A 27,455-nucleotide genomic window follows, 5' to 3' on the forward strand; every position below is an offset into this window, starting at 1 on the left:
CGAGGGAGTGCGGTCCTGCAGCCGGGGCAGGGGGTAAACAGCCCAAGGCAGGCAGCAGAGAAAGGCGTGGGGAAAGGAGTTACAGAATCACACTGTTAAGATAGGGGCGCAGACGTTTAAAGATCTAGCCCAAGACCCATGCCAGGGGCAGGGACACCACGCCCGAGACCAGGTTCCTCAATGCCTTACGGAGCCTGGCCTTAAACACTGCCACGGTAGGGGCATCTACTGCTCTTCTCAGAAGTCTAGGATGCCCCAAAACCTTCTCTAATACAGCATAAAGACATGACTACCTCTTCTTTCAATACTGAGTGACCAGGTGTGATCCAGCATCAGATGGGGACTAAGAGCAAGTTAGATCCCTTCAAGCTGCTTTTGTCCCTTGCCCCCTATTCCCTCTTTCTTTTTAGGAAGCTCCAAAAATGCCAAATGGCATGTATGATGGTAGTGCACTCATGATACTAGAGACAACAAAATAAAATACAAGGAAACTTTATTTTTCAGTTTTATCAATGTTTTGCTCTGTTTTTTGTTGTTTTTTCATTGTTTGCTTTTGTCTTCAAGCTGCTTATTAATTGACAAGTCCGGTCCGTTTTTGTATTAAAAAGGATTTTGATGGAGGTAGCTTTGTCTCTGTCCTGGCTTTTGCTTGGTCTTGCCTGCACACTTGTCTCAGTAAACAAACTCAAAATAAAATTAAGAACAAAACTGGAATTCCAGGCGGAGGCAATGAGCAATGCAGCCAGGTTCTCCATGTAACAGACATGGCGCTGGGGCCTCCAGTCACTATATACAGAGTCCATCATCCATCCATCCCCCTCTCTCCTAAACACACTCCTTGCTCCAACGGGCTGGCTGCAGAGGAAGGAGTTTCTTCTCCTTCCAGAGACCTGAGCAGCAGCTTCCATGGAGGGAAACAGCACCCAGTCAGGAATGTCAGGCAGAGGGGTAGAGTGTGAAGGGTGGGCTAGGGGAGTCACTTCAGCTTAGCCGAGAGGTCAACAGCACTGGGCCAGGAACTCACTGCTGCTGGGCCACCTGTAGGGTGAGAGAGGAGGACCTGAGACTCAGGGGCTGGTCACCAGAGCCCAGCCGGGCCCACAGAGGCCCCTCCCCCCAAAGTCCCTTACTGACCAGAGCGGGTACGTACTTGTTGGGGAGGGGGCGGCGGCGGGGGCTCGCTGCTGCGGTTGGCCAGGCGGCTGAGGATGTTGCGCTCAGACATCTGAAGGCGCACTGCCACAGGTGGGATGCGGGCAATTGTGGCGGGCAGACGAGTCACATCTGCCTTCATGTCACTCAAAAGCTCCTCCAGCTGCTTCAGAACTACAAGAGAAAGGGACATCTGTTCGGACGGGAAAGGGACACCCCAGAGGGGACAGTGCTGCTCAACACCTATGCTGCCCCTGTTTAACACACCGCATTACCTTTGTGCAGCACAGCATTGGCTGGTTTATTCCCAGCCATTGATTCCTTGGACAGGTGCTGGTGGCTCTCAGCCAGGCATTCCACCTCTGCAAAACGTGTGTTCAGAGCCATGGATGGGTGAGATGGGTCTTCGGACATGTTCAGATAGGCAGCTCGTCGCAACTGTTCTTCGATCACCAGCGCTTGTTCCAGGAGCTGCAAGGTGGGCAGGAATGAGTCTTTCAGCAGCTAACTGAGAGGGAGCCTTGTCTGTACCCCTAGTCTCTCCTGATGCAATTCCCCACCATCTCATAAGATGAGATTGTGTAGCTGAATCTCCTTTCACCAGCCGGTTTTACTGATTAGCCAGAAACAATAAGGGCTTCATGAAGCAAAGTCAGATACACAAAAAAAACAGGGTACATTTGGTTTAACAGACTACAACTCCTCTAGTATTTTCATTCCTCCTCTGATTAGTTTTACACATTCTTTTTGAGGCAAATGGGACAGTGATTACTCTTTGAACCCAAGGGAAAAGTATTCCATCCTATTTATAGAAAGAGTCTAAAATCTTGTAAGCATTTGGAGAAATCAGCTCGAATCCTGTCAGTGGAGAACTCACCATTCAGTCTACAGTCAATCAATGTTTTGCCCCAACACTGAGACCTACGTGGCTTTTACTTGATTGTAAATCACTCCCACAACTAAGCTATGTTCAGTCCTAAAGAGGATGAAGTAGAGACTGAAGGCAGCCCTTTCAGCAACCACAGTTCTGTTCAGGCACATGGAGTGGGTTGCAGCAGACCAAGCAGAAGCTGTGATGAAAACAACCGCTTGACCCTTAAGCCTCTTGCTTACCAGTTGTTCAATAACCATCTGGATAGAGAGCACTGAACCAAGCTCCCCAATACCATTTCCAGAAAAAAGGGAGCTCCTATCATAGAGCAACTGCATGATCCTGAGATATATTGCTTTTTTTATTACCCCTAAAACAAAAGGCATCGCATACATCTTTCACTTTCTTGGTGAAAACTCAGAATTGCAAGAACCTGTTCTTAGAGATCCAGGCAGTTATCACACTAAAGAGAAATCCTTACCTTAAATCTCCTTGCCAAAAACTTATTCTTTATTTCCAGGAAATTACCCCTGTTCATCTCACCCTTGAAGGGTTCATTGAGGATGGCGTAACGTGGATCATTCTGAATATCCTGCCAACGGGCATAGCCATGACTGAGATGGGATGAGCTCAGGCAAACAAACGCAGTGAAAACAAGGGAATATACAGCCCAGGCAGTACTGTTCTCAACAGGGAGTGGGGAAAGGGGGTACAGAGAGGGGACAAACAGGAGCCAAGGAAGGCGAATGAGAACTATGTACTGCTAAGTCTTAACTATGATGCAGGAAGCTCCCCCTCCCACCATCACTTTCAGACTTGTGAAGATAAAGCATTCTCTCACTTAACCTATGCCAGTCAAATCCAGAACGGTCACTTTCACTGTGATAAATTATGTGCAAGGTGGAAGAATGTGTCTGTCATGGCAAGGATACTTGATAATCCCAGCTAGGAGCCAGTAGTCATGACGCCGATGCCAGATCTCATAGGTCTTCTTGGTGACAGTGGCAGCCCGCTCTTCATTCTGCCAGAGGGAGTGTAGTTCTGCAAAGGCGAGAGACACCAGAACAATTGGAAGTTACTTCACAAACATAAGCAGGAGCTTATAAACAAGTCCAAGAAGATAAAGATTACATACCAGTGAAACCACCATCTGCTATGTTGAACATGAAGCGCTGCTTTACTGCCTTCTTGTGCCTTTCATCTACTGACTCTTTCAGCATCTCTCCATTCTGCAGCATCACCACATCTCTCTTATCATCATCCTTTTTCTCATCTGTACACACAGGAAATTATTAAAACAAACATGGCAGATAATGCAACAAGTTGGAACCACAATGAATTCTTGCAGAAGAAGGGTTAAGGAAGAGAAGGGAGTCATCATGCCACACCTTTCTCATCCAGAGTGATTATAGGAGGGTCAGGGGGATTTTCAGTAGCTGCTCTGTCTTCCACTTTCTCCACATCAGCTGCAGGAAAGAAGGGGAACATGAGATGCACAGGAACATAGCAAGTCCACAGTTTTGTTCTTCGACCAGTGAAACCCAATACTATTCTGTAACTTCCCACTGATTTTCTACATTTAAGCCTCTTTACGATCACATGCTTTGTACCTTTGCTTTCTACTTCCATTGGTTCATCTGGTCTTTCCTTCACTTCCGTTTCCTCTACTTTTTTTTCATCTGCTTCAGTGGAGTTCACTGGGGATTTTGCTTCCTGGGGGGGTGTCTCCACAGGCTGAGCACACTGCTGAGGACAGTGAGCAGTGAAACACAAAGTATAGCAGTACATGACAACAGAACACAGTCAAAGTCGTTTGAAAAGCAAAGACACACAAAACTGTGAGGCCAATTCTGAGGACCAGAGAATTATCTTCGAGTATCACTCTAAAAACTCATCTCTGCCTCAGCTGAAATGAAGGGGGGGGCAGAAGTAGAGAAATTCGCAAGAGAAATTACAAGGCAAAAAAGCCAAAACTCACCTCCATAGGGGCCTCTGTTTCAGTAGCAGAGGCACTGAGCTCCTTCTCTGGTTCAGAAGGCTCTCCTTGCTCCTTAGTACTTGCTCCTTCTTCTACTTTTACTCCATCTTCTGTGTATTCCCCATGCCAGAGCAGCACAGCAGACAAGAGAGAAGCAAATCAGTAAAGTCTTCCCCATTACCAAGACCACTTCTTTGCTCCCAGAGATCAGGCTCATCAAAATGGAACTAACATGACCCTCCCTTTTCCTACCCACTACAAGTGCTGGGCTTCTCACTGATATCAGTTAATCCCAGGAAAGCCAGTGTCCTCTCTTGCCTTTAAGGGCTTGCACATGTCTTTGGCAGCCCTCCTAACATGAGAGTAAGTTGATCTGCGTCCACCGCCAGACCCCACCACCACAGTTCCGGTGAGGGGAACAGCCAGGCTAAGGTCAGGACGCAGGGCTGTACAAGAGGGGAGCCCTCACCAGGTGGAGGAACAGGGGCTGGTGTATTCGGCTGCGTATCCCCTGGTGTCGAAGGAGTTGGAGTTTTGGGAGAGGGTGAGCTGGGCTGTGAAAGTTTCTTGTTCTCCTCTATCTCTGCCAGTTCTGGCATACTCCAGCGGCCATTCACATGCTCAAATTCCTGCACCTGCACAAGAGGGAGAGAAAGATGTATCACTGGAGGAGTCATACACCTGTAGAGGCAGACCACTGAGAATACAAAATAGTAGATGTGAAAGAAGAGGTAACTCTCCAACTCAAGACCCCAGTGACTACAGCTGTATGTATGGCCAGCAAAGGCCACATTGCTCAGCTAGGCACCCACCTTTTTGCGTATAAGCGACATGACCCCAATGCGAGTAAGGACATGTTGTCGAGAAAGACCTTCCCGTGGGACCCCATCTGCAAAGGTCTCTGCACCATCAGCTCCAGGTTCACATAAATGGCGCATGAACAGCGAGACATAGGCCCTGCAGCAATTGAGAGACAAGCGATTGACCCATAAATTGGATTACCTGGAGACATGCATTGTCAGACCCTTTCTAGCACATAAGGGAAATTACCCCAAGACTCTTAACTCATAGCAAGAAGCTCTGGGGCTCCAGGCTCCTTTAAGGGAGAATTTCCTAACAGAATCACTACGTACATAGAGGACACACAGCTAACTCAAAAGTCTTGAGCCAGAAACAATCATAAACTCAAGAAAGACTCTGGGAGAATATTCATTACATGCTTGTAGAGCCATGCTACTCCTATAAAAGCATTTACTTTTGGTGACTGAAGAGTCAGATCCAAGTAAGAGAGTCAGCAACAACCCCAGCTTATACTTCATTTTCCCACAAAGAATCAACCAATACGTTAAGGAAATGTAGCTTCCAAGAAAAGGGCCAATTCTCATTCTTCCCTGACAGATCTAGTTGCTGTCAGTCTTCCATGCCTGCCTACTGCAAACTCACTTGAACTCTTTCTCTGACTTGCCACGGAGGTCCCGAACAAGCCACTGAGTGGTGAAGGCATCTTGAGGTGGCATTCCATAGCGCATGATAGCATTGAGGAAGGCTTTCCGCTGGCGAGCATTGAAACCCAACACCTAGAATGAAGGAGCAGACAGACAGATATGGCAAGAGGAATACAGGAGGAGCAGCTGGGATGCAAATGCCTTCCCTGGTACAACTTACCTCGATGTTCCCTCCCACACGGGCCAGTAAGGGAGGCAGAGGCTTATCCTTATCGTTTCTCAGGCCCTTGCGGCTAGGCCGACGAGCTGCTGAAGAGAGAAATGCAGCTAAGTAAAAAGACGATGCACAGCATATTGTTGTGTGAATACTGCCCCAGCAGGAGAGCACCAACAAAACCTATAAATTGCCCAAATCAAGTCCCAACTGTTTCCACACTCAAAGCAACCCAGGAACTCTGGCTCCAGTAGAACTTACCTTCAGACCTCTCGTCAAAGTCCTCGTCTCCTTCTTCAGAAGCAACTGAATAGTCTGACTGATTATCTGACTGGTCATCCTGCCAGTCTGAAAGAAAAACAGCACGTGAGCCTGAGACGCTACTCCGTTACTTCCCAGCAACATATACTTACACCCGTTTTTCCCTCAGAGTCCTGTGGATTTGTACCTCTATCCTCCTGCGAGCCATCGTTGTAGTTAACTTGCTTGCGTATACGTTTGCCCTTGCCCAGATTCCTGGCCAGATCCTCCTGTTGTTGCTCATAATGGTGACGGAGCAGTTTCTCCCAATAATCAGGATCCACTGACTCCTCTTGCTTAATAATTTCCCGTTCAACCTCCTCTTCCTCCTGCCAGAGAGGTAACACACTTAGGGCCCTATGCTCCAAGTCCCAGCCTGTCATAGCAGATATATGCCTGCCTACTTGGCCTTAAAAGCTACAGAGCTCAATTAACTTAATTGATCCTCCATCACTCAGGAGAATGTATTAGCTGACATCCACCTCATACTCACCCCCATCTCCTCCTCACGAACCACATACTGGGCCACCTTGAAGGAGCTGAGATACTCATTCATGCCCTGAAGTTCTGTATCTTCTGTTTCATCCTGGTTCCGATCCAACAGACGCTCAATTGCTTTGTCATCATAGTGGATGACACTACTGTCCTCACCTTCTTTGTTATCCCCTGAAGGAAGAGTACAGGCACCGTTGCTGTATCATCTCAATAGACTAGGAAAGGGAATGCCACCCTAGACCCTCTTTGCATAATCAGCACTGTGTCTACAGTCTCTCACTAAATAAGGAGCCAGTTCTCCCCACCCCCTTCAGTTCTACTCCCAGGCACTCACCCCCCTCAGTAGCCTCATCCTTGAAGAGCTCTTCAGTGCCAAATTTGAGAATGTCATCAAGCTCCTGTTTGGACATGGAGCCTGTCTTGGAGCCCAACCCTGGTCTCACTACCAGATGAGTTAGCATCATCTTCTTCTTGGCCACCTGAGTGATACGCTCCTCCACTGAGGCCCTTGTCACAAAGCGGTATATCATCACTTTCTTGTTCTGTCCAATTCTGTGTGCACGGCTGAAGGCCTAGAAAAGAGATGTGCTCAGAACAATTTAGAGCTGCATAAGCAGTAGTCTGATATACCCCACCTACCTCCACAAGCCTCCCACCTGCCTTCATATTCGCTCTTAGCATTAGTGAAGGCTATACCCTGGAAGATTCCTCCACTATTTCACTTCTCATCTACCCCATCCTCACTGCTCTCTCTAATTTTGCGTATTTCTAGAGGGGAAATTGCTCTTCCTGATGATTTAATGACTCCTCTTCCTCAGGATTACTCCTTAATGAGCGATCCCATTCAGACTCACCTGGATATCATTGTGGGGGTTCCAGTCTGAATCATAGATAATCACAGTATCTGCTGTGGCCAAGTTAATACCAAGACCCCCAGCTCGAGTTGAAAGCAGAAAGCAGAACTGCTGAGCTCCAGGAGCTTAGAAGAAAAAAAAAAAAAAAGAAAAAAAAAAAAAAAAAAGTACAAAAGTAATCAAGAGTGTGCAGTACTCAAAGAAGGATTTGTAATTGTAATTGACCCACATCAAGTGGTAGGGAATTGCTACCAATTTAAGATTCCAGGAAAGCAATAGAAGACTTGGGGCACAACAATCCCATGAGTATTAAGCACATACAAGGCAAGCTTTCATTTTACAGAAAAAGTAGGTGACTATATACCATTGAAGCGATCAATAGCCTCCTGACGCATGTTCCCTGTGATTCCTCCATCAATCCGCTCATATTTGTATCCTTCATGTTCCAAAAAATCTTCTAGAAGGTCCAACATTTTAGTCATCTGCATATAAGAAAAACACCACCACAGAGGAGTGAGGGACATGTGGATACCAGATCAACAGACTTCTTTCTCAGAAAAAGTATTCCAGGCCTAAGGGTTTTTCTCCATATACCTGAGAGAATATGAGCACTCTGTGACCTCCTTCCTTCAGGTTCTTTAACATCTTCTGGAGCAGCAACAGCTTTCCAGAAGCTCGAATAAGTGCACTACCATCATACATGCCATTTGGCATTTTTGGAGCTTCCTAAAAAGAAAGAGAAAGAGGGAATAGAGGGCAAGGAACAAAAGCAGCTTGAAGGGATCTAACTTGGTCTTAGTCCCCAGCTGATGCTGGCTCACACCTGGTCACTTAGCTTGGCACAACTGCAAGGTATAGCACTGCCTGTATGAAACATCAGTGCTACCCTGTGCCTGTTCTCTTGCAATTTGACTCCTACATACCCTCCTCTTTTCTTACTTAGTCCCTATTCTCACAGTCTTCACCACCTCACATGAGTCAAAAGGTATCTCCTAGTTATCATATAAATGTGCTGGAAAATAAATGGCCTTCCAGCATGTTGGGTCTAAATAAAGACAGAATGAAAAAAACCACACAGAAGCAAAAGGAGAGAAATGGGAACCCCTCCATGCTACACCTAGGGAGCTAACTGGCTTCCTGACAACAGCCAGCAGGGAATTTGCTTATACAGAATAAGTGACTGGACATACCATAGCAGCCACAGGAAAGAGGTAGGGGTGGTTACAGCACTTCTTCAGATCCATCACAACATTGAGCAATGAGACTTGGTTACCACCACCCCGTGCATTCAGTGCCTCAAAGTTTCTTGTCAAAATGTATTTATAATATTTTCTGAAAACAAAAAAGAAAATAAAACAATTCAGGCAGTTGTCATGAGAATGACTAACCTACTCTTCTCTTGCTAAACTCTGCACAGCCTCTGGCATTACTACCTGGGCTCTGCCAGTGGCACTCACTACCTCTTTATCCCTTACACCAGAGCACAGGATTAGTCCTTCCTCTGCTCTAGTGGCAGCTCACTGTGCAGAAAACCCTGCAGACTAAGGATAAGGCTGTTCAGCATCCTCTTTGGAACTGCAGAGCAGAGAAACAGTAGCTCTACAGCAGGCGCTCTCTTCATCCCCACACTCACTTCTGCATGGGACTCAGCTCCACTCTGACAATGAGTTCAGTCTTAGATGGCATATTCTTGAAAACATCAGCCTTGAGACGCCTCAGCATGTGTGGGCCCAGCATGTCATGCAGCTTCTTGATCTGATCTTCCTTGGCAATATCTGCAAACTCTTCTAGGAAGCCCTCCAAGTTACTGCAGGGAAACAGACACTCAGCAAACAGCACAAGGGAAAAAGCAAAAGAGCAAGTGAGGGGAAAGGAGCAACAAGACAGGCAAGGCTGACTTGCACTGCAAGACATACTGGAATCTCTCGGGCGTCAGGAAGTTCAGCAGGTGGAACAGTTCTTCCAGGTTGTTCTGCAGGGGAGTTCCCGTAAGCAGCAGCTTGTGCTGGAGCGAGTAACCATTCAGCACACGGAAGAACTGGAAAGGAGAGAGCAGGGAAGAAAGTGGGAAAATAAACCAAAATACACACACAAATACATCAAAGACTTATTAAGTCATAGGCTTACAAAAAAAAAAAAATCTAGAAAGTTGACACCAATCTAGAGTTCAATTTAGATCACATCAGCTGTTTGGACAAGAGTTCCAAGTAGTTCACATTCCAGTCAGGGTTACTAGACTGATCTTATTTGGATCATTGTTCTGCATAGCTAAACTATGACTGCACCAAATCCTCTGAGCCATCAGGTGCTAGTAGGTTTCCTTTGCTCTTACAAGTTACAATCTCTTTCAGACCACAAATCATTTCTAGACTGCTGTACTATGTATTTTTTCTAGCTAAATTAGTGTTCCACATTCCCACAACTACTCTGCCTTGAGAATTCTAGAAATAACTAAGTCACTCTTCCTATTCATATCACTCCTGGCAGTGTTCCAGAGCTCTGAACAAGCAGAGGAGAAAAAGAGCCAATGTGTCTTGAAGGTAATTTGCACTGGTTTGCACAAAAATGAAGTAATTCCAGACAGATGTAGTGAGCAGTTAAATTACTGCACTGAAAAGCACAAGTATACCATGTTCACCTGCACAAATTGATGGTAAAGCAGTAATTTATTTTTGAGATTGGCCATTTCTTTGCTTATCTTACATTTAGCATGATACACGGTCAAACTTAATGAAAGCAGCTGTACTAGATGGCAAACAAAAACCAATCACTTATATTTTGGTTATTGCACCAGAAGAGTACTTCTAGTGGCCTCCACAGGGATTTATCCTATGCAGTTATAGTTTAAATATTTTTATTTTGGAATCAAATGTGGAAGTTACTAATTATATCTGCAAAACTTTAGGAGATGACCCAAATTTGTCAAGAAGCATCTGACCTATCTATCTTGCAGCCAAACACCTGTAAGCTGTTCTTATAGGACAGGAAAGTGCTGTAGAAAAGGATTTAATGGTTCTGCATAGTGTCATAGTGTAACCTTGAGCCTTTACATCCTCTTTCAATTAATGAATATTAATAGTAAGCATTCATTCCTACTTCCAATGGTTTCAATGCTAAGCATAGAATGGCATTCAGTCTTAGTGCCTACAATAAAATAAGATCTAGAAACTGAACTGCATGCACAGCTGTGATGTCTCAGGAAGACACCTCATGCCAAGATCCAAAACACTAAAGCTATTTAAACAAAACAAACAAAAAAAGAAATCAAGCAGCATTTTTGTCTTACAGTCTCCAAGAACCTCTAAAACCAGCTTTCCAATAATAATTGTTTTTAGCATACTGAGCACTAGAATCCAGCTGAAGACTGACAAATCAACACCAGAATTAAGGCACAAGGCCTAGGGAGGGGCTGGATTAAGAAAGTACAGTCAAGTCTACTCGATTCAAACAAGCTTAGTTAAGGTGCAGCCTCATATTAAAGCAGTGATATGGCTTTCAGTACCTACCTAGGCATTTTTGAACACCTCTGCCTACCTTCAGTTTCTGTAACACCTAATTAGTTCTGCTACAAAGCCAGATGAACGCAGAGAACAAGCCTAGTCTGGAAGCAGGGTAATTTTGCTCATGGAGCATGTTTTAGGCTCAGCATGGTAAATCTTTACAGAATAGAGGTGGCACAGGTATGTGATCTGCTTTCAGAGAAATCACTTTGTATTTGAGAGCAACAACCACATCCAGGTTTTTCTGTTTTTCAGTCTAGACCAATTGCCCATTCACCTGGAAAGAAAGCTGTTTTAACCAGTGATCTGTATAAGTAAAGATGTTGCCAATGATGACTGATCTCCAAATGCAGGCTGTTGATTTTTCTTTTTAATAATACATCAAATTTACTACTGAACAAATGACAAAGAGCTGTCTCTCTCCTCTGCAACATATGCCATTGCCCATGAACCACCTATGCTTCTCTGTACCTTAGACTGGTTGTTCTTCAGTCTGTGAGCTTCATCCACAATGAGACAGGCCCAGTCAATAGAGCCTAGTATGGCCATATCAATTGTGATCAATTCATAGGAGGTGAGAAGCACATGGAACTTGACAGCAGCCTCCTTCTGCAAAGGAAAAGGATGAACATGTAATGGGATAGAGGATGTAGTGTTCCTCCATAAAGTTATCCTGATGAGCCACGGTCAACAGCACATTAAAAACTTTCATACCCGCAGTCTCCTGTCACAAGTCTCAAAATGCTGCCCAAGTAATTTCAGCCTTTAAATTCCTTATTGCTCTCAACACATGTAAGTCTCCTCAACCCCCTCAGTACCTGCTATTTTTGAACAGATACCAAATACCCTAACAAAGATGTTTAACAAGTAAGTAGTGAGTAGAGGCATGTTAGAGAATTGAGATTTTGATATTTGGAGAAGAGTGGCTCATCAGAAAGCTAAGACTTCAAAAGATATATAGTTTACCATGGAATTTTAAATTACTGTTAGTACTTAAGGCTGTTCCATTTCAAATGAAGGAAATGAGTCTATCTGCCTCTGCCACTGAAAATGCTTTAGCTTCCATCTTGGTTTTACTAGGAAGACTTCAGTTCTACAAAAAGTAGCCACCTAGGTCAGAGTCTTCTTTCCTGTCTGGGCACAAAATGCAATTCCTCACATGTCTCGGTATGGCCTGTCAGCCAATTCTTCAGGATGAAAAGGTTCATACTTTTTTGTATACTTGTCTTTTATACACAGCAGCAATTCTGACATCAACTTAGATCTGTAGAAAAGATGCACAACTTCACAGGTTAAGTAGGGAAGACAGAGGGACTTGCCTAGGGTCAGTATTACCTTAGTCGACTATCTTTCTCCAGTACTAAATCAGTTCAGACTAGCAGGAGTGTTTAAACACTCCTGTCTATAGCAAGAGTCTGAACATCCACTTGTCATCAATTTGCAGTTATTTCCCCTTGGAAACAACAAGCATAATCAGTTCTCAGGCATAGCAGAGTATCTGAACCTCAGCTGCTGAAAGTCAGTCAAATGCATCTCAATTTAGGCTTGTGTTAAAGCAGAGTTCTGTACCTTCATTCTGGATGCTTTTTTGCCTCCACGTATGGCATTATCCTCAAAAGTGAACTCATTCTCACGGATGATGGCCCGGCTGTCTTTGTCCCCGACGTAGGTCACTACATACATATCTGGGGCCCACATCTCAAATTCTCGTTCCCAGTTGATGATTGTAGACAGTGGTGCACTCACCAAGAAGGGACCCTTTGAGTGGCCCTACCAATAGAGGCAGTAAGAGCATTAGATGACTGCAATCACTAATACAGGCAGAATCTCCCTGGGCAGTGACCTCCCATCTCTCACCTCTTTGTATAAGGAATACAGGAACACTGCTGTCTGCACAGTCTTTCCTAGACCCATTTCATCAGCCAAGATTGTATCTGTGCCCTGGGCCCAAGAGAAGCGCAGCCAATTCAGCCCTTCCAGTTGGTAGGGATGCAAGGTCCCCCCTGTTACATCGAGGTACTCCGGTTGCCGGTCATATTTCACTGTCGGCTATAATGGAAAGAAGGAAGAGCTGGAATCCTTTCACTCATTTAGATAACAAGAGTCCTTTCTTAGCCACCCTTATATTCACTAGTACAAATGAGGCTTCAGAGAAGACAACCAGACTAGGATCTAACCCAGTTTCCAAATGGCCAAAGGCAACCAACAAGAAGCCATTTTTGTTTGTAAAACCCTTTCACCAAGAGCTAGGGAGTCTGACCCAATGGACACAGTGGACCTTTGCCTGAAGGCTAATGCCATTTATTCTTTCGGCTATGAGGGAGCTCCAACCATATGTGTTCACTCTTTGGTTTCCTATTTACCTGCAGGCACCCCAAAATAAGCAGCTCTATCAGATGGCTCCAAAACAAGAAACAGTAACTCACATCTACTGTGGGAGTCTCAGGGGGTCTCTCCAGTTTCCGCATCTTCACTTTCTTTAACTTCTTACCAGGCCTGCCCTCTTCACCTCGCATCAGCTCCCTATGCAGACACAGTCGCAAGTACACGCAAGTTTAATGGCTTTTTATTAACAGATCCAGAGAAAATTATTGTAGAGAATAGGAGGGCAATCACCCAACTCAAATAGGCTCAAGCAAACAGGGCTGGAACCTTCATGCACTGGTAGAGAGGCACAAGGTCCCTGCCCAAAGGCATAAGGAGTCAGCAAGAATAAAATGCTTCTTGCCCATTTCCATCTATTAATCCAGCCAGTGCTAGAGCCTGATATACTGAAGTACTTTCTCTTGAGGGAAGGGAAAGGTAAACAATCCCTAGATACTTCTCCTACCTGTGATTCCAGTAGGCTTGCTTGTAGAGATCATAATCTTGAATATCCACATCTTCACTTTCCCAGGATGCCTGGTCATAGGGTAGGTCTCTCCATTTAATCAAATAGTGGACATTCCCCTTCTTATCCACACTGCAGAAGAAACCAGTAAGTCCCAAGCACAGTGAGATGGCAGTATTCCCCCAGTCCATTCAAATGGAAGGGAAGAACTCTTAGTGAATGAGCAGAAACAGAACAACAATGTCTGTCATACCAACAAAGAACTCCCACTGTTTCTCCCAGTCATACTGCAGTTTAGCTCATCCCCTTCTCCCTTAGTCCTGCTTAAGGTCTTTGTTGAAAATCCTCTTTGTTACACCCCCTACCTATGATTAAGGATCCTGTGGATCATCATCCACTCTGGCTTGATCCCGTATCGATAGAAACGCTCTTCCATCTCAGCGTATTTGGGGTCCTTGTTTTTTCTCTTTCGGCTTTTCTCTTCTTCCCCTCCAAAGTCTCCCGATGGTGGCTCATCCATATCATTTTTGCGTTGGTAGTTACGAAACATGACCTGGCAGTGCAACTCCAGCTGCAGTCAGGACACAAGCAGTCAGTAGGTGTTTTAGCCTCAATTGTCCACCCTTATGCCATATTTAGGTTCCTCCGCTCACCTGCAACTCTGACACCCAAGAGCAGTGCCAGTAGGACATGCCCTGCCATTTGACAAAGAACTGCCTTTCAGGCCGACCCTCCAGAGGTTTTGGCGGTGGAGCATTAGGGTCTGCATCAGGTGGACGTGGTGGTGCAGGGCCAACTGGGGGCTGACCCCATTTCCAGATCAAGATCTTCTGCACCTTTCCTTTCAAAGCTGGGCACTGGGAAGTTAAAGAGAGCTTGATGCATCACAATGTATGCACTCTAATATGGAAGCACTGAGGAGCAGAAACAGTCGGTTTTACAGTTTCACTACACAGACAGAATTTGCTAGGCTTGACAAGCCCAGTAGTCTCCCCAACTACAACTTCATTGAAAGTCTGAGCAAAAAATATTTTGCTGTAGAACTAAGGGCCCAACATAAGCAGCTTTTTTTTGCTCATCACTTTATGAAAGCAATTAACACTATTTATACTACCTATTTCAATAACTTTCTGGAAAAGTGTGGTATTTCTCCTAACCATCTACCAAGAAAGGTCTTACCATTACAAAGCTTACAAGAGTGCAAAACCAGCACTCAGTTGTCTCAGCATCAGTTTAAATTACTTGAAGCACTGAATTTACTTGCACTTGTTCTCCTGCTTCTACACACATAAGGGAGCCCAAACAAGTGACTCCTGGCATGCTGGACTAAAAACTGCCCAACTACCCTGCACAAATCTCATGAGAACCAAAGGCTACAGCCTGGTTCTTCCCACTGTCTGGAGAAAGCAATCAAGGCACAATACTGCTACAAAAAGTCAGGCCTTTAAGCTTTATGACAAAAGTGTATGAGGAGACAGTCTTCAAAGGATCGTATATTTCCATGGAAATAATGAAGATCCAAAGGGATTAGATCAATCATCTCTTGTAGCAATAGGAGAATGGTACTAGCAGAAACTCACAGTGCAGCGAGGACACAGCCATTCTCCATTGGGAATCTCAGGCAGTGGGGGATTCAGACAGTGGATGTGATAGGATGAAGGACAGGCATCACAGCACAGCAGCTCTCCTCCATCCTTGCAGACTCTACAGAACTCCATATGGTGGTCATCCTCTTCCTCAGCATCCCCCACTACATCCTCCAGGATTTCCTCACCTTCCGAGTTATCCTCCTTTGCTTCCCACTGAATGCCTTCTTTTTCCTATGGGAGAGGGAAATCAGAAAAACAAAGTGATTATTTCATTACCACAGAAACAACCCCAAGTCACTTGACATCCCCCTCAGACATGATCTCTTGCACCATTTGAGGACTCCAATACTCACACAGTGTGGGCAGCTCCATTTGCCCTCTGGAGCTTTCTCCATGTCTGGGTCCAGGCAAACCATGTGGTAGGCACGAGGGCAGGTATCACACAATATAATTTCTCCTCCCTGCTGGCACACCTCACAGTAGTCCTGGTGATCAGTCTCATAACCATCCACAGCCACTGTGGAGTCCTCCTCACCTGCAGAGGGTGATGAGAAGTTACCACAGTACAAGCCACAGGTACAGGCTTCCTACAGCCAGGGAGGGTATTCTCCCTGAAGCCTACATAGCCATCTAGAGATCCAGAATACAAAACTCTTATTCCATGTAAGTGAATAGGGCAAGAAAAAAGACCTGGAAACAGAAGCAAAACAAGTTCCTTTGTGCCTCCTTCCACCCATGAAATAGAAGGTACACTTAAGGCCAGGAAAATCCAGCACTGCACCTGTTTCCCTAAAAAAGAACTCCTGACAGAACTTCTGAAAACCTTTTCCTTATTCTAAATAATATCAGGTTCTTCACAATCAAGTCTACCTCAAGTACACTGTTAAACATCAAAACTCCACACAGACATCCCTCTAATCTTCCTACACATTTAGCTGTGCTTGTCTCCAACTGTTGGCAAGTATCCTTACCTTTCTTTTTCTTCTTCCCAGCTTTGAGTTTTTTGCGACTGCGGCTACTACGGCTTGTAGATCCATCTGAAACAGAGTAGCTGTTGATGCTGGCATCATCAAAGTCTGACTCCACATCCAGATCATCATCTTCACTCTGAGGTAGGTAAGAGAAAAGTTTTGTTACTCAGACACACATGCTGAGGGGCAAGCAATCAGACACAACTCCCGGATTACTATCACATCATGACCTCCCTCCTCACAAGGTCAAGAAAGGAGCATCACTTACTGATGATCTTTTACGCTTGGAACCAAATCCTCCCAGTTTGATTTTCAGTGGTGCCACCTTCTTTGTTTTAGGTTTCTTGATATCAGGAATACGAGGACTGGCCTTTGGCTTTCTCCGAGCATTGGGTCCTGGGAACACAGGAGGCAGAGTCAGAAGGGCTACGGCCTTGACACCACTCATGTTTTATCCTCCTGCCAGACTCTTCATCTCACCTTTGCCCTCCTTTGTCTTGGCTTTCCTGAGTGGCACGTCTACAGGGGGCTGCGGCAGGACAGCATCCACGTTTGTCACCATACTCTCAACTACTGCAACAGCTGCAGCTGCAGCAGCTGCCACAGATGCACCTGAACTTCCCTTGAAGGGGTTGTTTGTGCTAAACTCCCTCCATTTGGCTCCCAGTACCATCATCATCTTCGACACTGCTATTTTAGGGTTCTTGGCTGCGATAAGTGGCCTGTGTACAGTTAAGTAATGAAGGAAAGGTTACTGAACTACCCTGAAATCCAGATTATTCCTCCCCACCACCACCCCCATCAGCACCTTTATCTCAAACTACATTCCTTTCTAATCTCTGATCTCAACAGCCAATGAATCTCCCCACTTTCATCCTTCACTATGTGAAATATGGAAATGTTTGGAGGCTTGGAAAAAATAAATGGAATTTAGCATAGTAGGGAAGAAAGGGGACTGGGAGAACTTGCATCATCTTGATGACTGAAAGCAAAAAAGCTAGCGAACAATTATTTTACTGTTGCTTCAGTTTTCACTCTAGGTACTACTACTAGTGTGCTTTAGGTTCCAAAATCAAGGAATCTAGTTTTTGCCCCATCTCTTTTTTTGTTCCCAAGTAATTTCGAGTGTAGGCTTGCAGCTCACCTGACAAACTGGCTGAAAGCTTTGTAGTTGGTGAGCGTGCGGTAATCCTCCTCTGTGAAGATGTGATCAATATCCTCCATGCCCCAATCTTCCAGGAGCTGAGCAGATGACTTTGGCTCCTATGAAAAGAGAATCATGGCAACTCTGAGCAGAGCTTCCACACACACATCTTCCACATTCCACAGATGACCCAGGGAATTTTGTTCCCCCACATCCACTTATCACTACCATAGGACACAGCTGCAATAGCAGATCAGTGAAAATGAAAAAAGTCATTCCCTGTGTGCTTAAAGAAGTAGAGAAGGAAGAATGCAAGGTGGGAAAAAGGTGAAGTCAAGGGTCTGGTGGAAGAAGAGACTACACAGTCCCAACTCCCTGTGCAATCACTAAGGGAGAGCACAATGATCCCCCAAATCAGAGACAACATGGGAATGAGAAGCAAGCAGTCAGCAGGGCGGCTTCTTACCTTTGAGTCATCATCTTCTTCCTCCTCTTCCTCCTCCTCCTTGCGCTTGGCTTTGTTTTTCTTTTCCTTCTTGGGTCCTAATTTCTTCTTTTTCTTCTTCCCAGGGGTATAATCACTGCCCTCACTGTCAGAGCGCAGAACCTCTTCTTCTTCCTCCACAAACTCATTCCCCTCACCAGAGCTGTCCCCCAGCTGGAGAGGGAGGGAGAGATCAGGCATGAGAAAATACCCTGGATAAATACTTTTGTGTTTGTTCTCTCCCCAAGCTCTACAGGATTCATTCAAAAGATTGCTGCTATCAGCCAACAACAACAGTAAGCACCCTCACCCTATATATCCATATTTTAGACTGTCACCTTAGGCATCCTTTTTCTTACCTCCTTCTTCTGACGCTTGCTGAGCTTGGGCACTTTGGGTTCCTTCAGTTTCTTGGGCTTCTTCTTCTTCTTGATTTTGGGAGTGTCAGCCTCTGATAGAAGCTCTTCTTCTGGCTCTTCTTCAGGTTCTGGATGTGAAGGGGTGATATGTCTTATTCAACGCCTTTCTACACAGTACAGTATAGCCCCCCTTCACAGAGACCAACTTTTCTTCTTGCTAGGTGCTTACAACTCTTACTGTTACCAACAGATACACAAAAATTGTATCTTAAGGTACCACCAACATGGTTGTTCCCTCCACCACCTATTTCCACAATCTTGCTTCTCCAAGCAGAATTGCACTCAGAACTTGGGGACGAGAAGTTTTTCGTAACTCAACAGGAAGAGGAAAGAGCATAAAACAGATGGCCACATTTAAAAGGGGCAAAACAGTGAATGCATTTGAGAACCTGAGTAGGATACTGTTTCAGTCCACGGACCTCCAGGAAAAAAAAAAAAATCTAACCACTTCAGCAGTACAGAACATCCTACAGCTGCATGCAAAATACAGGCCAGTAAGCCACTACTTTTCCTCCTCCATAGGAAAGTTGTTACTCAGCAACTCTATTCTGATCCAGATTAGACAGAACCTTCCCCCAGCCCCAGCAGCTAGCAAGCTGACTGCCTGGCCAGAATACACGCCAGTTCCCCAGCACCAATGCACACTTCCATCTGTGTGCCCCCGTTCCTGGCTGCCCTTGGCCCGAGGGGGCAGAGGCAGCCAGACAGCCGTTCCTTCTCTTTGTGGCAGGCTGCAGGAGCAGCGCGGCCACCCGCCCTCCCCTGCCGCCCCGCCCACTGCACACAGCCAGAGTCACTCCTTCTCCCTCCAAGGGAAAATGGCCTCCTGACCACCCGAGCTGGGCAGGATGGAGGAAGCTACAGGTCAGAGGAGCTACTGCAGCCGGGGTTGAAACAGCACAGATAAGAGGTATCAGAACCTGGAGTCCCATGCCTGGCCCCTGCCATATTCCCAACCAATGGATGTCTCTGCTCCCATGGTACTTGCAACACCAGGTCCTTCAAGGATCATGCATCTTCTCCCCCAAGTTCTGATTTAGAGCCTCTAATGACCCACCCCTTCCAAGGTATCACCTCAACCTCTCAATTTTGCAGTGATTTTACCAGTTTTTTGCAAATGGATTTTCATTATTGATAGTCCCATACTGCCCAAGATCTCAAGAGGTGCCAGAAAACTCCAGAGACAAGGCTTAAGAAAAAAATGCCAAACTAACAAAAATCCAAAACTCCCACAACACCATCTTCCCTCCTCCAGTTACGTTTCTCATATATGACACAACACTTGAGCATGAGTTAGTAGGAAATCCCACACTTGTCCTACAACTGACTATATACATCACTCCTTTTTCACAGGGAAGCGAAGAATCCAGATGCATGTCCACTGAGCAGGTCATCAACAGCAGCAGCAACAAGAAAAAGCCACAAACCAGAAGAAATCCCAGGGCTCTAACTCAAGCCTCATGTTGATGATGAGGATGCAAATACAAGGGAAAAAAGCAAGATACAAAGACTAAAAAAAAGCAAAGGTGAGCAAACAGCACGGAGTAAGAATCCTCAATAATTGGGTGTGGTGATGAAGGAAAGTGGGTCACGCAACAGCCCAGGGCAGTTTTCTCTGGACGTCAGCTGGTCTTAGTTCCCAGATGAAAGCAAGCCAGGCAACCTGCCCTTTCACAGGCAGGTTCACCTCTTCCCCCTCCCCATTCATGAAAACTGAAACTCGCAAGCATTTTGGTACCCCGGTCAGAATTGGACGTTCTGCCTCCACTCTCTACACCTCCTCCAAGCAGAGGCTCTGACAACCTGTAATGGCTTGGAACAAAGTCAGCTCCACCTGACACAAAGCCTCGAGCCTCTCACTTCAAAGCAGCCCTGGGACTCGGATATCAAAAACATACGTGTGACTTGCAGAAAAAAAAAAAAATTACATTCCCCAACACATCACGCATTTCACATATTCCACTTGAGACCAACATAATCCCCACCCCACATACATGCCCTGCAGGCCCCCCATACCTGGATGCTGGGGGATAGTGTTGTTCAACAGGATCTCCATCTCATCATCATCACTGCCCCCTGAGCATGGTGATGGAGATCCAATGCCCGAAGCCATGTCCTCCACACTGGGGGAGGCCTGGGCTTACACAGGTTTTCTGTCGTCTTCTGGCCAGTCTGGTCAGTACTTCATTGAAAAGAAAAAGAGAAAGTTACAGCAAACCTGGACTCCGTTCTCCCAAGCAATACTGCTACTAAGAGGATAAGTGAGAAAGCTTAGACAGCAACTTTACTGGCTTTGGAGCCTATGGATAATAGAACCACTGGCAGCAAGTATCAGTTTAGAGTTGTGATAAAGCAGGCTTTGGAGACACTAGATATTAAACGGAGTCAGCAACTCATCGCTGGCGAGGAAGCCAAAATAGCTGTCCTAAAGGAAAACTCTCTCGTCCTCTGCAGCCGGGTGCCCTCGGTTATTTCTGCCTTGGGCCAGGAGAAGACAGAGGGGCAAGCAAGGCAGCCGGGCTTCCAAAGGAGCCCCGGGGCCAGCGAGGCGGCTGTCAGCGCGGTGCCCTGGCCAGCAGTCCCAACCCGCCCCGAGCTGGCACTGCAGCGCTGGCCCAGCCCCTGCCCGGCCGCACACAAAAGGCCGGGCGGGCTCGGCGGCCCCGCTCCGCCGCCCCCGCCCGGAGCGGGGCTGCGCGGCGCAGGGCGGGGGCGGGGGGCACCGTCTCCCGGGCGGGGGCGCGGGGCGGGGCCGGGGAAGTCCGGCGGGCGTGCGGCGAGGGGCCGACGTTCCCCGGGGGCCGGCGCAGGCCTGGGTTGCGGGCACCGGCGAAGCGGTTGCGGGGCGGGGGAGGAGGGGCCGGACCCGTCCTGCGGCCGCCCGGGCAGGGGGACGGCGCGTCCCCGGAGGAGCTGCGGCTGGAGCCGACGGGGCGTCCGGCGGCGAGACGGGTATGCTGGCCCGGACGCCCCAGGAGGCGACAGATGGCCTTGCCCGCCCTCGTTCCCTCCCGGCTCCTCACCCGGCTCCGGACCCCGGCTCCTCTCTCGCCGCTGCCGCCGCTGAAGGGAAAATGGCTCCGGCCGCGGCACCGCCTCTTAAAGGGGAAAAAAACCCGGCTAGGCCCCGCCCTCTCCCGCCTACATCCCATAATAAGCCCCAGGACCCTGGCAACAGGCCCCGCCCCCGTCTCCCCGGCAAACACACACCCCCTTTCCCCCCCCCCGACATCCCATAATACTCACCCTCCCCTCAGAACTTCCCACTCACTGCCCGGCCCGGCATCCCATAATAATAACCACCCCTCCCGCCGGTAACATCCCATAATACTGTCCCCCCCTCGCCCGCACCTTCACCCCGAGAAACATCCCATAATACTCCCCCACGCTCGCACCCCTTCCCTCCGGCATCCCATAATAGTGACCCCCACCGAGAAACATCCCATAATACTGCCCCCCCGCCCCGCGCGGGACCCCGCGCGCCGGGGCAGGGCGCCTCCCGGGGCTGCCATCCCATAATAGGCACGTCCCCCTCCCGCGGGGAGAGCGCGGTGGGGGGGGGGGAGGGCGCACTGTGAGGACCCCCCCGAACATCCCATAATAGTCACACCCCGAGCGCGCACATCCCATAATAGTCACACCTCCCCCCCCCCCGCCTCGCGCCCAGGCAGGCATCCCATAATAGTCGCCGGGAGCCACCGTCCAGCCCGGCATCCCATAATACTCGCGGCCGCCCGCCCCGCACCCGCACCCGCGGGGCTCCGCCGCCGCCCCCCCGCCCGCCCTGCCCGGGGCGCGGGGCCCGCACCGGCCCAGCCGCCGCTCCGGCACGGGGCACGGGGCCGACCCCTGGCACCGCGCGGCCTCCGCGCACCTCCCGCCCTCCTACGCGCTGGCACCGGCCCCGGGCACAGGCTCCGGGCACCGCCCTCCCGCTGCCGACCGCCCCCGACCTCGGGGCTGAGCGCCCCGCTCGCTTCCCTGCCCCGTCCTGCCGTGCCCATCCCGCACGCTCCGCCCGCGGGGCCGCAGGACCCCTCCTAGGCTATCCACGCCCGGCGCGGTCACTGCCACCGCCAGCCTGTGTGCCGGGAGCCCGCAGTGACTTTGGTGCCTGCCCTGCACCTCGAGGCTTCCCGGCTGCTGGTACCTGCAGAACTACCTACCCCAGAGATACGCATTCTCCCAGGCAACGAGAGACAGGAGGAGAGCACGTGGGCTCAAGCAGTGCCAGGGGAGGCTTAGGTTGGGCATCAGGAGGAATTTCTTCATGGAAAGGGTGATCAGGCATTGGAATGCACTGCCAGGGAAATGGTGGAGTCACCATCCCCAGAGCTGTTTAAGGAAAGGCTGGATGTGGCACTTAGCACCATGGTGGTCAAAGGTTGGACTTGATGATCTCAGAGGTCTTTTCCAACCTAACTGATTCTGTGATACACGGTGTGTCCATGTGCTCCATTCCTCCCGTCACCCAGCACCCTGCTCCCTGCTGCAGCCTCCACCAGGAAACTCATCGATTTACACAGACAGGAACGGTCCCTCGGTATAAGTACACTCCAATTACGCACATGCAACTGTATCATTAATTTCCCATTAAACAAAATCACATCCCATAATGCCGCCTTATCCTCTGTTGAGCATTTTCATAACACTATTAATCTCAACAAAGAGGTGCAGTCCTGTCCGTCTCTCCCAGTAAATGTGTGGGTGTCAACAACTGCGCTCGTTGCCTCCGCTGTCCCAAGCCTGGTGGTGCATGTGCATGTTTCGTCCCACCACAGTGAAACACGCCGCAACACAAGTGGAGGATTGGCTGTTTACAGACTGCAACAAGTCGCTTACAGATCCTGTAACACAAGCCGGGCTTTGTCTGCTAAAGCTCACTGAAAATACATCCGTGCACACAGTGGGCACGCAGGTGTTCCATAACGCCTTCCCATCACCTCGGCCGTGTGCCGAAGTGGCTCTGGCTATTGGCAAGCTCTCCCTTACCTGTGCATGTAGGCTCTGACCGCTGCCTCGCACGGGCAGCTCTGCTGAGATACCACCAGGCTCCACCACCACATCCGTGTATCCATGTGCCCGTCTCCGCTGCGTGCTCCCGCAGAGTTCCACAATGCACAATACGCGTGCTGCCACTCCACAGCACGAGTTGCGCCTCCCGTGCCCCTGTTCCCGCCTTGCCAGCAAAGACTAGACCAACACATCCCAACAGGCTGTTGTGTAATCCATGTTCCTGCACATACAAAAATCCCACCTACCTCTCCAGCCATCAGCAGCACGCACCCTGTACTGTCCCTGTACATACCTTTGCCCCATTTATCTCACCTTCAAGGAGGAAAAGTGGTAGGAAAGAGCACACTGGTCTTCCACAGATGCTATCCATCCTTCATATGGATCAAGCAGACCATCCAGGGCTACAGAAACGTGGTGGATGACACCACCACCAAACTCTCATGGACCTCTGCAGGGACTTCTCATTCCCTCTTGCGTGTGCTGACAGCTGCAATCCTCTCTTAACAGGAGCCAGGCAGACAGCCACACCAAATTCCTGAGCTGAGCAGCCCAGCATCCACATTTGCCTCTTTCCCCATTGGCTTGGCCACAAGGGGAGAGGTGTGATGCAGATGAAGATCCTGCAAAGGGAGTTAGGTGCTGGGGCTCTCTCTGCAGGTGATTCCCAACGCTCCTGCCAGCACGGTTATGGTCTGAAGAAGGCTGCTTGCTACTGGTTAGGCAATGTGTGCCCCAGTGCCTCCGAAGGCCCATTCCCAATGAGCCACCACCTCCCTGAAATATTTCTCTGCATGACAAATGGACACATTTTTATCCTGAATGTGCCCAAGGTCCCCACCTCAGCTCCAACTCCTTTTTTCTTTTCTAACTTGAAGTTTCTTAGCAGAAATCTTAATTTTCCCTCAAAACAAAACTCCATATGGGATATACATGATTATGATTATGATTATGATTATGATGTTTCTACTGTTTGTGAGGGCCAAGCAAATTAAATGGATTTTAAAGAATATATATTTCTAAATATTTTCCTTTGACGAGGAAAGGATAGATTTCCATGAGATAGATTTCCAGTTATTTGGCTGCTTTAAACTTGGAATTGCCATACCTTACTGTGGTTCAATTACCCAGTTTAATTGAATCTTTTGAGTTTATAGCACTTGGCTTGGAAACAATTACAGCAAGATCTGTGTAATTCAATCTTCCCTACCTGTGCTGATGGGTGTCAACACCCTGAACAACCCCACAGCATATTTCCCATGGGGAAAACGCCTGCAACATCTTGCTTTGGTGCTGCGCCCATGTTGGGAAACACAAACTGGCCAGAGGACCTTCCACACACCCCTGCCCAGCTCTGATTCCAAGAACAACTGGGTGAAGTGGACTCTGTACTCCCACAGCAACAAGCTGGGGTGACCTCTAAATAATTTCTGTCATTTTGTGCATCATCTAAGTTAGTCAGGGTTCAGGTCCCTGCGCAAGACCCAGAAGAGTCCTGCCCCATCTTCTTCCACCTTGTGGGCAGCTGCCCCCGTCCAGGCTTTTATCAGGCCCACAGCCCTTTCTCACTTTCACTTTTAATTTATGTTCACTTTTAAACATATTTAAACAAGGTAACAAGAAGAACAAGGCTTTTGACATTGTTTCACCCTGGAACTCAGGGTTGTAGGCTGGAAAACTCAGTCATGTGTGTTTCAGTGCTGCCCAGTGTGGGACGCGAGGGAGGAAGGAACTCCAGAGCATTTTGGAAAGAGGGGAGACTCTCCAGCCTAGCATGGATGGTTCGTATGTGGGACACAGATAACAGACTACAAGCTTGACATGCTGGCGCTGCAGACAATGTGATCTGAAAGATCAGTTTATGGTCTTTCAGGCTATTTTTTGTCAGCTCCTCTTGCATTCCGTAACAATTCAGAGGGGCTGATGGGTTTAGACGCTGGGCACTGCAATGCTGCCACTGTATTGCTTCATTTGTGTGCTGGGACACAGCCATACTTCTGTTCTCCTCATTTTTGCTGTTTCTTGGACTGAGGGTTGCTCCGGCCAGTCTGTAATATCTGTTCTGTCTAGTTACATACAACCAGTAACATGAAAAATATCTTTCAGTATCTGTGTAAAACTGGCAGCCCCCGATGTACCTGTGAATGTGATGCTGTTCTGCAAAGGCTGCAGCTACATTTCACCTCTTCCTTTAACCTAGTTTTGACTGTTTGTATCTAATGTGGATGGACTTACTTCTTGTGTTTGCCATTCAGCAGCCCTGTAAGCTCTCCAGATCATACTGAGGCTTGCCATGACTGAACTAAGGTTTTCTTACCACTTCTGCGAAGGAGCCCTCCCTGAAGATCCCAGGATTTCTGAGAAGCCTTGACCTTTATTTTTTCTTTGGTAAAGCAGAGAATTTTGCCCTAGATCATTTTTTTGAGCGGAGAGGGGGTATCAAACTCTGAGATAGGTAATTTTTACCTTGGAATTAGCAAGAAAATGGTTCAAACTTTCACTCAATATCTGATTATTGTCCCAGAATCTGTGTCTCTTCAAAACCCAAGTCCCCCTGCCCCCATTTTAAACTATCTTGTGAGAATGCTGTATCCCCAGCACTAGCCAAACTAACTGTTCTGGATTCTGCAAGTCTCCCCCAACACTACAAAAGCTTTTTCCTCTGCCTAGGATACACTTCTCCACTCCCAGCTTTCTACAAAGTCTCCATGGCAAGCTAAGGAAATCTAAATGACCAATTTTCATTGTTGTTTTCTTCATCATGCACCTCCCTTCTATTTTTTTTCCTTTATTTAGTTTGAGTGAGGTCTTTTTCAAAGAAAAGCATGAGCTTACTTGTTTAGTCCAATGGAAGTATCTTTACTTTGGCGGAAAATGACACAGGAAAGTCTCTTCATCTTGTGGAGAAAAGACAGCCCTTCCTGTCATGTCCAAGGGGCTGCTCCTGCAGCAGACAAATGTCATTGGAACAAGAGGCAGACAGAGACTTGCACAAAGAGGATTTTGGAGTGTACAACCAGAATAAGGTCAAGAACATGTGCTCCTTTTCTGAGAACATCCTACTGTCAATGGAGGATCGAGTCTCTCTCTAACAGCCACCTAGGTGAGGGCTGCCCATACGCCAGCGTGACTCTGCATCTACTTCCCGTTAGGGGAAGAGCATTTCAGACTTCGCTCAGCACTCGTCATGAGCCTCGTCTCCTGTTTTGCCAGGAGAAGGAGGGGGCAGGGAGAGCAGCGTGGCCGTGCCGCACCGTGTCAGCCAGATGTGCACGGTGTAGCAGGCAGTGCTGGCTGCACAGAACTGAGGCAGGGGAGAGACAGAGAAGATTGGGGGTTGCTCAGCCCCCTGGAAATCAGAACGGCTGATCTCTATCTCTGTGTGCTTCGCTGGTTTGTTTGCTTTAAAAAACATCACATACTTGGTACTGACACCTATAGCTAAGGTTACTCGATATTTTCCATCACAAGTCTGTTTTCAGTTACTCAGAACTTTGCCAGACATCAGATAGTCAGATTCGAATTTTCCATGTTTATTTTCACTTTTTTTTTTCTGAAGATGGAGGCACTTAGTAAGGCGTAAAAAACAAATGCTATTTTGCAATTATAAAAATTTGACTTTGACACCAGTCTTTTAACATAGAATTATGTATATAATGAATAACAAAAGCTGCAAGCAACACACGAAAGTTAAGAATGTTTATTAGTTATCATTTTTAAGTTCTCATTTCCCTAAAGTGCCTTAGAGATGCCCTGATCCCCTCCTCTCTTCATGAAACAAATAGTTGGGTCCAGCTAGGGAAGGAACCAGTGGTCTCAAAGGGGCTGCAACAACAACCCACTGGTTTGAGCTGCCTGGACTGCAGTTCTCCCATACCTATTTTTGCCTCCTGTATCAAAGCTGGTGCATGCTGGCAAAAATCACTAACACCGACACACATCTCTTGAGCTCATTTAGCAGAAATACTGAAAAAACAGGCTGGGACAGAACTCTCCTTCATCTCCTACCTCCAGCTGGATCTGGGAGAGGTGTTTCCAGCGCTGCACCCAGCAACAACTGTGCTCCAGGGAACACTGCTAATTAGCCTGGAGGTTGCATTCCCCATTTGGCTGGGTGAGAACACCACTGCTGCTGAGCAGAGCTGATGGACTCGGGTTGGCTGGAGAGGGGGGGAGTCAAATCTCGATGGTGATAC

General features: G+C 47.7%; 1 protein-coding gene and 1 non-coding gene across 7 annotated transcripts; both read right to left on the bottom strand.

Moving 5' to 3' along the window:
- Nucleotides 1-476: 476 nt before the first annotated feature.
- CHD4 (chromodomain helicase DNA binding protein 4) lies at nucleotides 477-21,512 on the bottom strand. 6 transcript variants are annotated; one of them, XM_054004375.1, is made up of 40 exons: nucleotides 21,493-21,512; nucleotides 20,263-20,428; nucleotides 18,187-18,314; nucleotides 17,810-18,001; nucleotides 17,344-17,462; nucleotides 16,680-16,921; nucleotides 16,468-16,595; nucleotides 16,200-16,335; nucleotides 15,582-15,763; nucleotides 15,220-15,459; nucleotides 14,293-14,496; nucleotides 14,005-14,210; nucleotides 13,640-13,771; nucleotides 13,236-13,332; nucleotides 12,667-12,858; nucleotides 12,379-12,579; nucleotides 11,281-11,418; nucleotides 9,226-9,347; nucleotides 8,943-9,116; nucleotides 8,500-8,641; nucleotides 7,904-8,035; nucleotides 7,674-7,791; nucleotides 7,310-7,434; nucleotides 6,790-7,027; nucleotides 6,454-6,626; nucleotides 6,109-6,289; nucleotides 5,922-6,032; nucleotides 5,667-5,755; nucleotides 5,445-5,578; nucleotides 4,814-4,958; nucleotides 4,471-4,636; nucleotides 4,002-4,111; nucleotides 3,634-3,769; nucleotides 3,412-3,489; nucleotides 3,159-3,296; nucleotides 2,956-3,064; nucleotides 2,505-2,637; nucleotides 1,428-1,623; nucleotides 1,151-1,326; nucleotides 477-1,038 (listed from the first exon to the last, which is right to left on the bottom strand). In XM_054004375.1, exons 2-40 carry the CDS (start codon nucleotides 20,357-20,359, stop codon nucleotides 1,021-1,023), a joined length of 5,778 nt encoding a protein of 1,925 aa, XP_053860350.1. In that variant the 5' UTR covers nucleotides 20,360-20,428; nucleotides 21,493-21,512; the 3' UTR covers nucleotides 477-1,020. The 6 variants fall into 6 exon arrangements, with proteins under 6 accessions (XP_053860350.1, XP_053860368.1, XP_053860362.1 ...); XM_054004393.1 differs by lacking the exon at nucleotides 21,493-21,512 and adding an exon at nucleotides 21,270-21,361 and having other exon boundaries at nucleotides 3,634-3,766; nucleotides 5,922-6,008; XM_054004387.1 differs by lacking the exon at nucleotides 21,493-21,512 and adding an exon at nucleotides 21,270-21,361 and having other exon boundaries at nucleotides 5,922-6,008.
- LOC128804433 (small Cajal body-specific RNA 11) lies at nucleotides 4,305-4,443 on the bottom strand. Its single transcript, XR_008436071.1, has one exon. It is a non-coding gene; the product is annotated as a small Cajal body-specific RNA 11 (non-coding RNA).
- Nucleotides 21,513-27,455: the final 5,943 nt, after the last annotated feature.

This window comes from Vidua macroura, chromosome 2, assembly GCF_024509145.1.
Source record: "Vidua macroura isolate BioBank_ID:100142 chromosome 2, ASM2450914v1, whole genome shotgun sequence".
Taxonomy (NCBI): Eukaryota; Metazoa; Chordata; class Aves; order Passeriformes; family Viduidae; genus Vidua; species Vidua macroura.